Genomic DNA, 16,894 nt, shown 5'->3' with positions numbered 1-16,894 from the left:
CTAATTGATTGGATGTTCTCTCCAATAAACGACACATTGTTTGTGACTACTCCAGAAGACACAGTTGCAAGCAAGATCCTGATCAGAGTGAAATGCAGGTGTCTGAGCCTCCTCTGGTGGCACAGTGCAATATTACAGCACAGTTTAAAATTTGAGACCCTAGAAATAGACTGTTTTTGCATCCTGGTGGTTCACAACATACACACACTTCTCACTGCAACACTATGGTTACCTAAACTTTGTCAGCTGTGTCTCAGCCAATAGCTTCTGAGTCAGAAGGGGTGGGTTCAAAGTTCAAATCAGAGGCATGAGCACAAAACCTAGAAGAGGAAAAAAAGTGGAGGCACTGATTAGATTACTGGATCAGTAACCTGGATGACTGGCCTAACCATTCAGCCCTTCTAGTCCATGCTGAACACCTTCCCCCCCACTTGGTCCCATTGACACGCACCCAGCCCATAACCTTCCATATCTCTCTCGCCCATATACCTATCAAATTTTTCCTTAAATATTACAATCAAACCCGCATCTACTACTTTGGATAGAAGCTCATTCCACACTCCCACACACTCCGAGTAAAGAAATTCTCCCTCATGTTTACTTTCCCCCCCCCCCCAATTCAATCTCAATTTGTATCTTGTTTGAATCTCCCCCACTCTCAATGGAAAAAGCCTATCCACATTCACTCTATCTGTCCCCTCATAATTTGAAATACCTCTATCAAACCACCCCTCAATCTACTACGCTCCAGGGAATAAAGTCCTAGCATGTTTAACTTTTCCCTGTAACTCAAATCCTGAAACCCAGGCAACATTCTTGTAAAACTTTTCTGTATTCTCCCTATTTGTTGATATCCTTCCTCTAATTCAGTGACCAAAACTGCACACGATATTCCAAATATGACCTTAAAAATGCCTTATACAACTTCAATATGACATCACAACTCCTGTACTCAATACTGATTTATGAAGGCCAACATACCAAATGCTTTCTTCATCACCCTATCTATAGGTGATTCCACTTTCAGGGAATTATGTACCAGAATTCCTAAATCCCTTTGTTCTTCTGTACTCTTCAATTTAACGCGTATGACCATTGCTGATATTTCTACCAAAATGTAGTGCATCACACTTAACAGTGTTAAACCCCATCTGCCATTTTTCTGCCCACTCTTCTCACTGGCCTCTACCCCACTGCGAGCTTTGAAAACCTTCCACGACACCATCAATCTTAGTATCATATGCATACTTACTAATCCAATTTACCATCCTATCATCAGATCATTAATCTGTATGACAAATAACAATGGACCCAGTACCAATCCCTGAAGCCCCCCACTAGTCACTGGCCTCCAATTTGACAAACAATTTTCTAACATTACTCTGGCATCTACCATTCAACCATTGTTGAATCCATATCACTACTTCAACGTTCTTTCTTTCTTTGGCTTGGCTTCGCGGACGAAGATTTATGGAGGGGGTAAAAGTCCACGTCAGCTGCAGGCTCGTTTGTGGCTGAAAAGTCCGATGCGGGACAGGCAGACACAGTTGCAGCGGAAAATTGGTTGGTTGGGGTTGGGTGTTGGGTTTTTCCTCCTTTGCCTTTTGTCAGTGAGGTATGCTCTGCGGTCTTCTTCAAAGGAGGTTGCTGCCCGCCGAACTGTGAGGCGCCAAGATGCACGGTTTGAGGCGATATCAGCCCACTGGCGGTGGTCAATGTGGCAGGCACAAAGAGATTTCTTTAGGCAGTCCTTGTACCTTTTCTTTGGTGCACCTCTGTCACGGTGGCCAGTGGAGAGCTCGCCATATAACATGATCTTGGGAAGGCGATGGTCCTCCATTCTGGAGACGTGACCCACCCAGCGCAGCTGGATATTCAGCAGCGTGGACTCGATGCTGTCGACCTCTGCCATCTCGAGTACTTCGACGTTAGGGATGCAAGCGCTCCAATGAATGTTGAGGATGGAGCGGAGACAACGCTGGTGGAAGCGTTCTAGGAGCCGTAGGTGATGCCGGTAGAGGACCCATGATTCGGAGCCGAACAGGAGTGTGGGTATGACAACGGCTCTGTATACGCTTATCTTTGAGGTTTTTCAGTTGGTTGTTTTTCCAGACTCTTTTGTGTAGTCTTCCAAAGGCACTATTTGCCTTGGCGAGTCTGTTGTCTATCTCGTTGTCAATCCTTGCATCTGATGAAATTGTGCAGCCAAGATAGGTAAACTGGTTGACCGTTTTGAGTTTTGTGTGCCCGATGGAGATGTGGGGGGGCTAGTAGTCATGGTGGGGAGCTGGCTGATGGAGGACCTCTGTTTTCTTCAGGCTGACTTCCAGGCCAAACATTTTGGCAGTTTCCGCAAAACAGGACGTCAAGCGCTGAAGAGCTGGCTCTGAATGGGCAACTTAACTTCAACGTTAATACTTAATTATATAACCTTTCTAACTAACCTCTTATGCAGAACCTTGTAAAATGCCTTACTAAAGTCAATATAGACAACATCCACAGCCTTCCCTTCGTCAACCTTTTTAGTAACCTCCTCGAAAAATTTTATACCATTTGTTAAACATTATTTACCACGCACAAAACCATGTTGACTACACCTAATCAGTCCCTATCTAAATAATTGTATATTCCATCTCTAAGAACACTCTCCATTAATTTACCTACCACTGACGTCAGACTCACAGGCCTATAATTAACCTGTTTACTTTTAGAGCCTTTTTTAAAAACAGTGGAAGAACATAAGGTATCCTCCATCACCTCTCCCCTAGCTAATGGCATTTTAAATATTTCTGTCAGAACTCCCACTATTTCTCCACTAACCTCCCTCAAAGTCCTAGAGAATATCTTATCAGGACCCAGAGATTTATCCACCTTTATTCTCTTTAAAATAGCCAGTACTACATCCTCATTAATCTGTATATTTTCCATGACCTCACTACTAGTTTTCCTTATTTTACCTGACTCAATATTCCTTTCCTTAGTGAATACCGAAGAAAAAAAAATCATTTAAAATTTCCCCCATCTCTTCAGACTGCTCACATAGCCTACCCCTCTGATCCTCAAGGGAGCCCAATTTTATCCCTAACTATTCTTTTACTTTTAATATATCTTAGAAACCCTTTGGATTTCAATTCAGAAATCCCACAAAAGCAGTTTAGTTAACAGAGACCACCTGCAAATTGGAAGAATAACACCTCACGTTTTGTCTGGGCAACTAGATGGCATTAACATCAACTTCTCTAGATTCTGTTAGTACTCCACATCCCACCCAACCTATCTCTCTTTCCCCTCATCATCGGTGAACTTTCCTCCAGCTATGCATGCACAGAGATATCCCATTCCCCCAGTCAATTCACAGCGATTTGCACCTGCTCTCTCATCAATGTCCACCTAAGGCCTCTTGGCTTGTGCAGATACGGGAAGAATGTACAAACTCCTTACAGACAGCACAGGATTGTTGTTAAAAGCTCATCTGTTCTCTTCCTCTATTTATTACTCCATGGACTATATTATTCCTCACCACCCTTATAGACAAGCTAGGGGTTGAACACTATGTAGGTTCAATGTATAGTACAGAAGGGTATAGAAGAAAGAACTAGGCTAGTATTGGCTGCTCACCAATGCCCAGGGTTTTGCCCGGATTCCTCTTTTCCAAACTTCATTCAATGTATAGTACAGAACACATTAAAATGTGTTGCCAACTTGGCAAAGCTCAACAGCAAAAACTTTGCAGATAGGGATATCCCACAAAACAGCTCTTTGGTGCTGTAAACATAGCCGAAATGGTGGTAGACCACGAAGAAGAAGAAAATTCAAAAACATCCTTGTGGAAGGGCTCAGCACCCAGTTGCCCTCATCCAGGCAGAATGAAATCCAACATCTAACCAGAAGAAGCATGCAGAGGATCAATACTGGCGTCCTCCCAGGATCCATCAAAAAAGGCCCACCTTCTGAAAAAAATCAATTCACGACACACAAACAGGAGAGGCTTTGGGATCAGGCAACAAATGACTAATCAGAAGACTTGGATTCCACAGCCAGCCACATCTCTAGCTCAGCTCTTCCTGCAATCTTAGGCCACTGACATTCCACAAAAATGTGGAAAATAGCCAAAATAGGATAAACTCAATTTAGTTAAAGCATTGTTCAGTCAATCATCAAAGTAATAGAAGAAAGAACTAGGCTGGTATTGGCTGCTCACCAATGCCCAGGGTTTTGCCCGGATTCCTCTTTTCCAAACTTCATTCATAGAAGAAAGAACTAGGCTGATATTGGCTGCTCACCAATACCCAGGGTTTTGCCCGGATTCCTCTTTTCCAAACTTCATTCATAGAAGAAAGAACTAGGCTGGTATTGGCTGCTCACCAATGCCCAGGGTTTTGCCCGGATTCCTCTTTTCCAAACTTCATTCATAGAAGAAAGAACTAGGCTGGTATTGGCTGCTCACCAATGCCCAGGGTTTTGCCCAGATTCCTCTTTTCCAAACTTCATTCATAGAAGAAAGAACTAGGCTGGTATTGGCTGCTCACCAATGCCCAGGGTTTCGCCCAGATTCCTCTTTTCCAATCTTCATTCATAGAAGAAAGAACTAGGCTGGTATTGGCTGCTCACCAATGCTCAGGGTTTTGCCCAGATTCCTCTTTTCCAATCTTCATTCATAGAAGAAAGAACTAGGCTGGTATTGGATGTTCACCAATGCCCAGGGTTTTGCCCAGATTCCTCTTTTCCAAACTTCATTACAACTGAGGGACAAGGCAAGAATGGTTGCCCTCAACACTGAAGCAGTATTCAAAAACTAAAGACAACAGGCATCAAGGGCCATATTCAAATGTTTCCATTGATGGAGATCAATCTCCCCAGCCACAGGGCAAATAGAATGACCTTGATGTAAAAGTGCTAATGATGTATACAGAGAACTTAGGGTGCAAGTTCATAGCTTCCTGAAAGTGCTGACACAGGTGGATAGGAAAGTGGAAAGAAGCATTTGGCTTGTTTGCCTTCAGAGGCCAAAGCATTAAGTACAAAAGCTGAGACTTCATGTTGTAGAAAACATGGGTTAATTCATACTTAGTACAGTGTACTGACCTAGCTGGCACAGAACAGAAAGGATATGGTATCAGTAGAGAGCAGGAGAGTCTAGGACCAGAGGACACAGCCTCAGAATAAAAGGATATTCCTTTCAAACAGAGAGAAGATTTTTTTTTTTTTTTTAAACCGGTGAATAGTGGTGAATCTGGAAGCCAAGATATTGGTTATATTTAAAGTGGAGATTGATAGGTTCTTGATTAGTGTCAAAGTTATGGGGTGAAGACAGGAGAATGTGGTTGAGAGAAAAGGCTAAGCTAAGGCTAAATTGTCTTGTTTTTATCCTGATAGGAATCCCTGTTGTGACAGGTGTAAGATCAGAAAAGCACCATTAATACACATGTCCCGGACTTATCCGAGTCCAGAAAATACTGGAGAGAGGTTTTCCATACTTTTTAAAACATTTATATAGATTTAATACCACAGCAATTTGTCTTTGGTTCATAGGAACATAGGAAGTAGGAACAGGAGTAGGCCAAAAATGGCCCATTGAGCCTGCTCCTCCATTCAATACGATCATGGCTGATCTAATTTATGACCTAATTCCACCTACCTGCCTTCTCCCCATATCCCCCAATTCCTCCGTGTTATCTCCTTTGCCTCGCCGTGTGATTTTACTTAAATGGAGGGATGCTCTGCCTACTCATGATCAGTGGCAGCATGACATCATGGCTAGTTTGAATATGGAAAAGATTCCCTATTCAGCTAATAATTCAAATACAAGATTTTAGCCATTACAGGGGTCATTTATGACTCACTCTCTTACTTTATAATTTCACTTCAATGTAATTAAATTTTCCATATTCTTTTTCACATTTTTTCTACCTTTGTTTTCTTTTATTACTAACCATATACTGCATCTCCTTTGAAAGGAAGGCTTTCAAAGGTTGCAGTGGGATCTGGAGCAGCTGGAAAAAAGGGCAGCTGGAATTTCATGCAGACCAGTGTGACGGGTTGCATTTTGGAAGGACAAATCAAGAAAGGATATAAACAATATATAGGGCATTGAGGAATGCAGTAGAAGAGGGATCTGGGAAGACAAATACATAATTTCCTGAAAATGACGTCACAGGTTGTAAAGAGATTTTGGCGTATTAGCCGTTTAAAAAAAATAAATAAAAAAATAAAAATCATCAAAGTATTCAGTATAAGAGTTGAGATGTTATGGTAAAGCTGTACAAGACATTGGTGAGGCCAAATTCGGAGTAATGTGGGCCAAATTTGGAGTAGCGTGTGCAGTTTTGGTCACCTAACTACAGGAACTATATCAATAAGATTGAAAGTGTGCAGAGAAGATTTACTAGGCTATTGCCTAGACTTCAGGAACTGAGATACAGGGAAAGGTTAAACAGGTTAACGGTTTGAATGAGGGAAAGGTTTGATAGATGCATGTAAAATTATGAAAGGTATAGATAGAATAAATGTAGGTAGGTACCACTGAGGGTAGGTGAGATACAAACCAGAGTAAAAGGGGAACATGAGGGGGAACTTTCTCACACAGACAGTGGTGGGAATGTGGACAAGCTTCCAGCCTTAGTGGTGAATGCGGACTCAATTTTAAGATTTAAGAAGAATTTACGTAGATAGGAAGGATATGAAAGGCCATGGACTGGGTGCAGGTCAGTGGAACTAGGCAGAATAATAGTCTGGCACAGAACAGACTGGAATTATATAAAGATGATAGAATAGGTAGGAGACAGAGAGTGGCTTTATAGAGATTTAGAAAATTAAGGGATGATTAGATTGCTAAAACTTTTCTTCTAGGGTAAGGGTGTATAGAACTCGAAAGTACAAGTTTAAGAATATCCAAAGTGCAAGTTTTGTCACAGAGGGTGATGAACATCTTGAATGAGTGGACACAGGAGGTGGTGGAGGAAGATACAATTACAAAAACAAAAGGCATTGGACAGGTACTTGGATAGGAAAAGCAGAAGGATTTATAGGCCACATTTAGGCAAATGGGATTAGTGTTGATAGGCGTCATGGTTGACGAGGACAAGGTGGGCTGAAAGCCAGTTTACACTTCCAGGATTAAGAACATTGCTCAAGTTTCAAAGCCAGTGCCCCGGCCCAACTATCTTCAGTTGCTTTAAAGATATTCCTTCCAATTTATGGCTAAAAATGAAAGCTTAGTAACAATTGTAAAGTGTTTATTTTATTTAGCAACTCCACAGAAAATGAAGCACCAATGCTTACATGCAGCAAGACCTGTGCAGCATTTGGACATGGGCTAATAGGTGGCAAGCAACTTTCCATCCCACCTTATTCAACAGAATAACAAATGCTGAATTATCCACATGAACCACCTTTGACCAGACAGTTCTGGGGCTTTAGGTGAGTCACAACGTGACATCCCAAAGACTTTCCATTGTCCACAGAGCAGAGTAAAATCAAATTCCTTTGTCTAGATAACCACAGCTCTAAAAACACTCAAGAATGGTGGTATTTACAACACAGTGCTTCATGGTCGCCGTTAGAGAATTTAAATTAAAAAAAATTCCATCTTTAATCTCTGGATCAATGGTTCAGAATTCTAATTATTAGTCTAGTAGGTAAAGCACCAGGCTATTGTACTCTTGGGAGTCTGAGTGTTTAAGAAACTGGCCCAAAGGGCAAAGATTAGAAAGTAATGTTTTCCAGGCTACAGGAAGATAAACAATTGTGTTTGCCATGGTCGACGTTAAACCACTGCAGTTTGAGGTTTCTCTGTACAACTTTTGCAAATTCTCAAAAGTTACATTTGTAATTTGCAGATCAATTAAGTACCATCGCTGCCTCTTGTACTTCTACATTTACTCCCTTTCATGGTCTTTGCAAAGTGCTGTATATCAGAGTCATTGCCAGAGTACATACATATCTCATAACCCTGCGATTCCTTTTCCTGTGGACCTTCTTATAGTGCAAAAAATTGGATACAATACATGTAACAAATAAACAAATGTAAACAACTGACCATGCAATACAGAGCAGAGAAAAAATACAAATAAAATACAAAAGTAAGACTCCTGATTAACTTCATTGTGGAGTCTGATGGTGAAGGGGTGCCAGCTGTTTGTGAACCTGGTGGTGCATGTCTTGTGGCTCCTATACATCTTTCTTGATGGTACCAGCGAGAACAGAGTGCATGCTGGTTGGTGTGATCCTTGATGACCGCTGCTATTCTCCGACGGCAGCATTCCCTATACATGATGGTAAGGAGGGTTTTGGCTGTGATGTTCTGGGCTGTGTCCACTACCTTTTTCAGGACTTTATGATCAGGGTGTATTGGTGTTCCAATACCAGAACGTGATGCAGGCCATCAGCACACTTTCCACCACATATCGGTAGAGTTTCCGATGTCATACCAAACCTCCGCAAACTTCTGATGAAATGGAGGCACTGACATGCTTTCTTCATGATGCCATTAGTGTGTTGGCTCCAGGAGAGATGCATAATAGTGGACTATTACACATACTATTGACCGCATTAAGTACCCGTGATGTTCGAGGTGTTGGGAGCTCAGATGGGCGGGTGGATGGCTTGGACCATGCATTTGGGTGTCAGGAGCTTGGATGGGCAAGCGGTGGGGCCTAAGGGAGAGTCTGCGGTCAGGTAATCGGGAGCCCCTGTGGGTCCAAAAATAGGGGGAAAGGGGTCGACTTCTTCACACAATACATGGAAGTTAACGGGTATTTAGCCCAAAAATAGGGGAAGAGGGGGTGGTTCAACTTTTACATGGTACCAACCATACACAAGTAAAGAGAGTACTCATTTTGTACTTCAGCCATGTCCTCCTCTTCCACAAGAATATATCTTTGGTCTTCACTTTGTTGCATTTTTGGTGTTTATTAAAAATACTTCTGAAGTTCCTTTTAAGATCATCAATGAAAGATATTTTTGACCCTTTTATTTATACGTACAAAATCTCCTTTTGTTGCCAAGTACAGGAGAAAAAAAGATTAAAGTGACCATTCGCAGTGTACAACCCATGAAAATAAAGCTTGCTGTCACCACATGTGCAAAAACAGAATAAATGCTCACCTGCTGGCGGAGTTGATCGTCATATCGCTGCCTTGCTAGTTTGTCCTGGTACTGAGCTCGCTGAAAAACAAAGTACCATGTTTATTTTGAACACTCCAATAAAATATCATCACCCATAAAGAGCAACATCATATGAAGTTGGAAGAAAAATCCAGACCCATTTGAAATTGTTATGGCAAGAACAAATGATTCATGTTTACATGCACAATTTACAGTTTGAATTTTGTTTATAGCTTGATCTTTCTATCCAGAGAAACATCATTCTCTGTAATTCATTCGCAACATTAAATATTCCTCTGAAATTTTCCTCTAAACCACAACCATGCATTTTGTTAAAACACAAGCAGGACGAACAGTGTACTTTATACATTAAAGATACATAACTGATATTTTCGGGCTTGAGCCCTTTGTCAAGGTATGGAAAAATATTGGCAGCCACTTGAACAAAAAGGGAAATTTTGTTCTAATGCCTGCCAGCATTTTTCCATACCCTGAAGAAAGACTCAAGCCCATAAATGGTTATGTTTCTTTACCTTTGCTATATAAAGGATACTATTTAACCTGCTGCTGAGTTTCTCCAGCATTGTGTTTTTAGTTCAAGCACAGCATCTGCAGACTTGAGCGTTTTACTTCTGCCATGCATTTTGTTCTGTTGAAGAACGGGATACAGTAGATGCCAGAAATCAAGACCACTTGAGAATGCAGCCTTTCAAAGACTCTCAAACTTTTACGATTTAGCAGCCTTTTGTGTGCATGCAGATGCACAGCTGTGTTTTTTTTTTTTAAAAACTGCTTGTTTTGATAAATGAAGCTTGCTGTGCTTGCTAATGAATAAACTATCAACATTCATCTTTTCTTTATTCCTCCTTAAATTTGAATTGTAAAAGTACAGCCCAAGAATCCAGAAAATCTAAAAATCTGAACCAACCCAATCACCGAGCAGTCTGGATTTTCAGACTTCTACTGTATTGCTGCAAGACGGGGAGACTAAATCGAGGGGACGTAGCCTCAAGATTCAGGCCATAGATTTAGGACAGAGATGAGGACATCCTTCCTTTCCCAGAGGGTGGTGAATCCTGGAATTCTTTGCCCATTGACACAGTGGAGGCTACCTCAGTAAATATATGTAAGAGGGAGTCACGTGATGGGAGTAGTGGCCAGTAGGGTAAAACCAGCCCTCTCCAGAAAAAAAGCCAAGAAAAGATAAAGTTCAACAAATATAAAATAAGAAATAGAAGATAAAGTTGCAGAGAAGAGAAAGAAGATGGCACCCAAGAAGGAAAAAGTGAAAACAATGGGGGGAAAAAAAGTCACTGGAAAAGAAAGAACGAGGCCTTACAAGGGCCCGACCGGTGGACGGCAAAATGACTCTCTGATCCAAACAAAAGTGAGCAACTGTGCATGCGCGAGGAGTCGCGCATGAGCAGTGCATAATCAAAGGTAAAAGAAAACACCGACAGGAGTGGGGCTCAGCCAAGGAATGGGCAACCACGGCACAACCAGCTGAGGGACACCCAGCACCAGGGCTCTAGGCTGGAAGATGAGGAAGGCGGCAAGAGAGGGAGTGAGGTATCAGGGGAGAAAGAAAGTCAATGGGGTGAACGGCAAGAGGAGCAGCAGGAGGAGACCTGACAGATGAGCACCCCAGAAGGGGAGGACCAACAGCAAGAGGCCAAGCAAGAAGAGGCCGACAAAGTGATACAAGTAACTCATCAGGAAAATCAGAAGATACAAAGAGAAGATGACGACCAAACGCAGGTACAGACACAGAAGAGGAAGAAGGAGATCAAGATCTTCACAGAGAAATAGTAAGGTAAAACAGATGAACAGAATATAGATAAAGCTTTTTTTGAAGAACAAATGAGAGCATTAAAATTTAGTCATTAGAATTTAGTGCAATTAAAAGAAAAATGAAAAGAACAGAAAATAAAATGCAAAGATTAGAACTGGTCATGACAGAAATAGGGAAAAGAGTAGAGAATGTGGAAGAACGAGAAACGGCTGTAGAAATGGAAGTAAATGACTTAAGAGAAAAATTTGAAGAAAGTGACAAAAAAAATTAAAGAGACAAGAGTTGTTATCTCAGAAAATTGATATGTTGGAAAATTATAGTAGGCGGAACAACATAAAAATAGTGGGCACAGACATGAAGGAATTTATAAAAGGATCGATCCCAAAGGTCCTGGAAATGACAGAAATGCAGGAAGAAATGGAAATAGAAAGGGCACACAGAGCACTAGCTCCGAAACTCGAGATTCATCAAAAACCAAGATCCATCTCAGTAAAATTTTTGAGATATACGACAAGATAAAATATACTGGAGCGGGCAAGGAATAAAATTAGAGAAGATAATAAATCATTGAAATACAAGGGTCAAAAAATATTTTTTTTTTTAACCCAGAACTCTTAAAGAAGAGGAATTCACATTGTGTTTGCAGGGCAGAAGGAGAGATGTAATAAGAATGAAGAACGGCGATAAAGTATATACAAAGATGTAAAAACAATGTATATGTAAAGAACTAAAGAGAGAAAGAGAAGGGAAGTAAGGGAAAAAAGGGAGAGCTTTGTTATATGTGTAAAAATAGGTGTTTTCTGGGGATTTGGTGGGGGGAGAGAATAATCATCACTGCAAAATCAGTTGATGCTTATGAACAAGATCGTAATCCAAATGGAAAGGGGAGTTGTGGTTGCCCGGCAAGGGATAAGGGTCACTCGGAGAGGGTGGGTGGGGGGGGGGCATTTGGGGTTAAGGTGTGGGAATTGTTGAAGTATTTTACGTTTTAAATGTGTTGTCGTACATGGAGTTTAAAAAGGGAAAAAGGAGAGATGAAAAGGGGGAAGGAGGTGGTGAGGAAGTGGAAATGAGGTGTAAACAAGATAGCCACGTTGAACTATATGACTATAAACATTAATGGAATACATTAATGGAATACATAACCAAATTAAAAGGAAGAGGCTATTAAATTTACTGACAAAAGAAAAAATAGATATAGCATTTATGCAGGAAACACATCTAAATGAAGTGGAACAAATTAAAGAGACTGGGTAAGACATGTAGCGGCAGCATCATATAATTCAAAAGCTAGAGGTGTAGCCATATTAATTAATAAAAATGTACCAATCAAAATAGAGGAAATAATAGATCCAGCAGGGAACTATGTAATGATAAAGTGTCAGATATACTCAGAATTTTGGAATTTGCTCAATATATATGCGCCTAACGAGGAGGATCAAAAGTTTATGCAGGATATTTTTTTTGAAGATTGTTGATACACACAGAAATATATGGATAGGAGGGGATTTTAACCTTAATTTGGATCCAATGTTGGATAAAACTGGACAAAAGCCAAGCAAAAAGAATAAAGTAGCCAAATTTATGGTTAAATCAATGCAAGAAATGAAACTTATGGATATATGGAGGAGGCAACACCCAAGAGAGAAGGAATATTCATACTCATATTCGAGTAGGCATAAAACATACTTAAGGATTGATATGTTTTTGTTGTCAGCCCATATTCAAGTGAGAGTTAGGAAAACGGAATACAAAGGAATTTCTTGTAGAAAGGGGAGAAACCAAGGGTAGCATTAGACAAATTAACAGAGGTATAACCAAGGTGGTTTGCAGTTACCAAACTTTAAAAATTATTTTAGAGCCGCACAATTAAGGTATTTATCAGATTTTTACCAGACAAGGTAAAACCAGAATGGACTAAGATAGAACTATATAAAATATAAGTGGGATGAAAAGCTGGTGCAATATAAAAGTTCACCAGTATTTCATCATTTACTTAATACATGGAAGATCCACTTAGAAAGGAAAAAAAACAAATGATCAAAAAAACCAAAATTATTATTGACGCTAATCCCTTTTACAATAGACAACCTTTCCTTTAGAGAATGGGAGAGAAAAGGAATCAAAAGAATAGAAAATTGTTTTTTGGGAAATAATTTAACATTTGAACAGTTGAAGTACAAATATGGAATAACTCATGGTACAATGTTTACATATCATCAACTGAAAGCTTATTTAAAGGATAAATTGGGAAACAGACTGAGATTACCAGAAGGAAGCAGCTTTGAATATGTGATTACAGACACAATGATAATTAAAAGATTTATAACGAACATGTACATTGAGCTGCAAGATAATGATGGAATAAACAAAAGTGGGAAAAGTATTTAAACAAAGATAAAAAATGAAGCATGGGAAAAGTTATGTTCTGGAACTATGAAGAGTACAATAAACACAAGGTTACACATGATACAGTATAATTGGTTACACAGGTTATATATCAAGCCTCAAAAGTTAAAAGAATGGGATCCAACATTATCAGATAGATGTTTTCACTGCAAGAAGGTAATGGGAACAACAGTACATGCAATTTGGGCATGTACGAAAGTGAAAATGTTTTGGGAAGATCTAAATCAGATATTAAATAAAATCACAAAAAATAACGTACCAAAAAATCCAGAGATCTTTCTTCTAAGAAACACAAGTAGTAAGGAATTAGGCCTCAAATTGGATAAAGCGCAAAAAAGATTTATTATGATAGCCTTAGCAGTAGCAAAAAAATGTATAATGGCAACTTGGAAAATAGGAGAGCCTGAGAATACAGCAATGGCACATGGAAATGAATTAATGTATTCCATTGGAATACATAATTTAAAGAATAGGTCACATTATTTGAAAAAATTTGGGAACCATACATGGAACATAACAGAGAGGGTTTGCCTCGGACCTCCACCCCCTAAAATGATAAGAAAACAGATTCGGTGTGTAAAAGTAGATGAACCATTTTTCTTGTTTATTTTTCATTGTGTGAAAACATTGTTTAATGGTTTTATTGCATTGTATTTGTTGAATATTTATTGGTTTTGGAGTGGGGGTGGGAAGGGGGGAGGGAGGTTAGGGGGAAAAAGGGGAGAAAATGCCACTGTGTATATTTAATAAGAAACATTTGTATATATTTTGGTTGATATAGTTCAATGTGAAAAATATAGTACAGTGTGAAAAATAAAAAATTACAAAAAAAGTAAATATATTTAAGATAAGGATGGATAGATTTTTACATTGTAGGAGAATTAAGGGATATTGGAAAAAAGGCAGAAGGAGACGAGCCAATCATCAGATCGGACATGATCTCATTGAATGTCGGAGAATGCTCAACGGGCCAGGTGGCCACTCCTGCTCCCATTTCTTATCCTTCATGAAGGGATAGTCTCAGTTTATACTCTGATAAGCCCAAGTTCCAGTCCATTCATTTCAAGAATGAAAAACCTATTCCCAAAATAAATCAGATACTTACTGCCTGGTGCTGCCTAGTTTCTTCAGCAAGTGTTTTCCGTTTCTCTTCTGCTTGGACTTTAATTTGATCTGATCGGAGTTGTTCCACAGCAGCCTCATACTCCTGCACAGAGAATCACAACCTTGTGCAATTTAAAAACAGACACTAAACCATCAATTAACAAAAGTTTAACCAGAACTTTAAAAATCAAAATAAAATGCTCAGTCATACACATGGCTACAGAAAATCTACTGAAACAAAATATCAGCTGATATACCAGGCACATTTCTTTATAAAACTTTTTTTTTTTTTATAAATCACTCTTCTTGAAATTCAGGAGGCAACAAGCCAATCCAAAGATTAAGCTAACCAAAAAGTAGTACAAACAGATGATAAATATACAGGTATTTTAACATTAGCAGTTTTAATGAGCAACATTCCTATAGAATACTTAAATTTTTATTTTAAGATGGTTAACCACATTTCAAGTTAAAACTCTATTGCTGTGACTTTGGTATCTCACATCTACAATGATACTAGGAAGCCATTCAGCCCATTGTGCAAGAGCAATCCTATTAATCAAACCCCCCCCTGCTTTCCTCTTACTTTGTCCAACCCCTGCAACTTTTCTGTCTCATACATGCCAACCATTTCGTCTTTGGTTCTTTTCCTACGCCAGAATAATTTACCCAATAGCCATTTTGGGACACAGGAAGAAACCAACAACTTCAAAGACAACATGCACATTACAGAGCAGCACCCAAGGTCGGGATTTAACCTGGGCCCCTGGAGCTGTGACATGACAGCAAAATTTACAGCTATGCAACCAAATCCAAAATTCACAAGAGAAATAAAAGTGTTCACTTTTTTGACTTTCTTGATCTGGAATACTGATTCTACCATCAGATTCGAAATGCAGCTGAGCCCCTCAATCACTGGCCAAAATATTATGCATTCAGGCATTATGACCTCTATGGTCTTGCAGGAGCTGCAATGCTTTCCTCAGCATTAAACACCCATACAAAGAACTTAGAGGGTTTCCTCATGAAGGCCTATGTCTGTGGGACAACAAACTTTCACCTCCCCCATCCTAATATTCCTCCCTCCCACCCCGCCACATCCCATCTCATACCTTGATGCGGCCTTGATGTTCCAATTGAACAGTTTGCTCCTGTAACCGAGAGAGATCCAGGGCTTCCTTGGCATGGCCTGAATCAAATAAACAGTTTATTGATAACTTGACTTTCCACCAAACAAACTGGTTGAACCACTAAAGCCTTACAATTTCTTACCCAAGAATACTCAAACAATTTAAAATCAGTTTGTGTTTGACACAAGTGACAGAATATCAAGGCCCACAAATAATGGAAGAGATTGAAAACATATGTTCATACAAACTCACAGAAGATCACGAATAAGTCACTCAGCTCCATTTAATAACATCACACCTCATCTGATTTTACCTGTAACCCTACACCTTTGCCTCTTCCACCTCACTTGCTCATCACGTACCCATGTACAAGTTTGTTTCCATCGCACAGTATGGCACAGGACATTCCATAGCTAACTCCATCAGGTTGAAAATATTTTGTCTCATTACAGTCCAAAATAAATCAGAAACTTACTACCTTAATAGTAATTCTTATTTCTAGGAGCTCCCACAAATGGAAACATTGTTACAGGGGCTCCGATAACTCAATGGTTAGAGCACAGATCTTGTAAACCAGGGGTCGCAAATTCATTCCTCGCTGGGGCTGCTGGACAAAGTGGCAACTGTGTCTTCCTTACAGTAGACAAAATTAAAGAATTTCAAGTATTTTACATTCTAATGTAGTATTACAGGACAATAATGGAACCTTTACATCTACCCTGTCAATACCCCTCAACATGTTTCAATCAAGTCTTCTCTGACTTATCAATTCCAGAGGAGACAAGTCTAGCCAACATTTCCTCATGGTCTCATAAGACCATCCACTCCAAACTGCTTCAAATACATCAACATTCTTCTTGAATAAGGGGACCAATTTGTAGACAGTACATATTGACCCACATTACTGAACTCCCTGCATTGATGTGCAATTCTCCTATCAAATAGCACAAAATTCTGGAAGCATTACTAATTACTTGCAGATCATACAAGCTAATCTGGAACCCAGAAATAATCATATATGCACATCAAAGCTCTGCAAATTCTAACTTGTTTTTCTCCCCTTGCACTTTTTCCTCCTATGTTGACAGGAGGTGCACCACTGGATCATTACTTATTTAAACACATCCATAATCCCTTTTAGAGCCTCTTACATTCTCTTTCCAACTTATCTAATCAACAAATTTATGTGCCTTCATCCAAATCAATTGCTTCGTTGTAATATAACAAAAAGCTTCTCTCATCTCCCTTGTGGCCGATGTTAAACTAATGATTTGCAGGCTCATACATTCTGTCTCCCACCGTTTCTGAATAAGGGAATTACAGTTACTTTGGAAATTAAAGCCAATGCATCAAG

The 16,894-nt window shown here is 39.7% G+C and overlaps 1 protein-coding gene across 2 annotated transcripts in view; it reads right to left on the bottom strand.

Moving 5' to 3' along the window:
- atad3 (ATPase family AAA domain containing 3) overlaps positions 1-16,894 on the bottom strand; it is a 69,679-nt gene that overhangs the window by 52,323 nt on the left and 462 nt on the right. For both annotated transcript variants that reach the window (XM_069918794.1, XM_069918795.1), the window contains exons 2-4: positions 15,523-15,599; positions 14,412-14,513; positions 9,106-9,165 (exon numbers count right to left, since the gene is read on the bottom strand). In XM_069918794.1, the coding sequence (XP_069774895.1) occupies positions 9,106-9,165; positions 14,412-14,513; positions 15,523-15,599 (239 nt within the window). The remainder of the gene's footprint in view (positions 1-9,105; positions 9,166-14,411; positions 14,514-15,522; positions 15,600-16,894) is intronic.

The sequence above is a fragment of the Narcine bancroftii genome, chromosome 2, assembly GCF_036971445.1.
Source record: "Narcine bancroftii isolate sNarBan1 chromosome 2, sNarBan1.hap1, whole genome shotgun sequence".
NCBI lineage: Eukaryota > Metazoa > Chordata > Chondrichthyes > Torpediniformes > Narcinidae > Narcine > Narcine bancroftii.
This window is presented reverse-complemented; position numbering and strand designations above follow the sequence as displayed.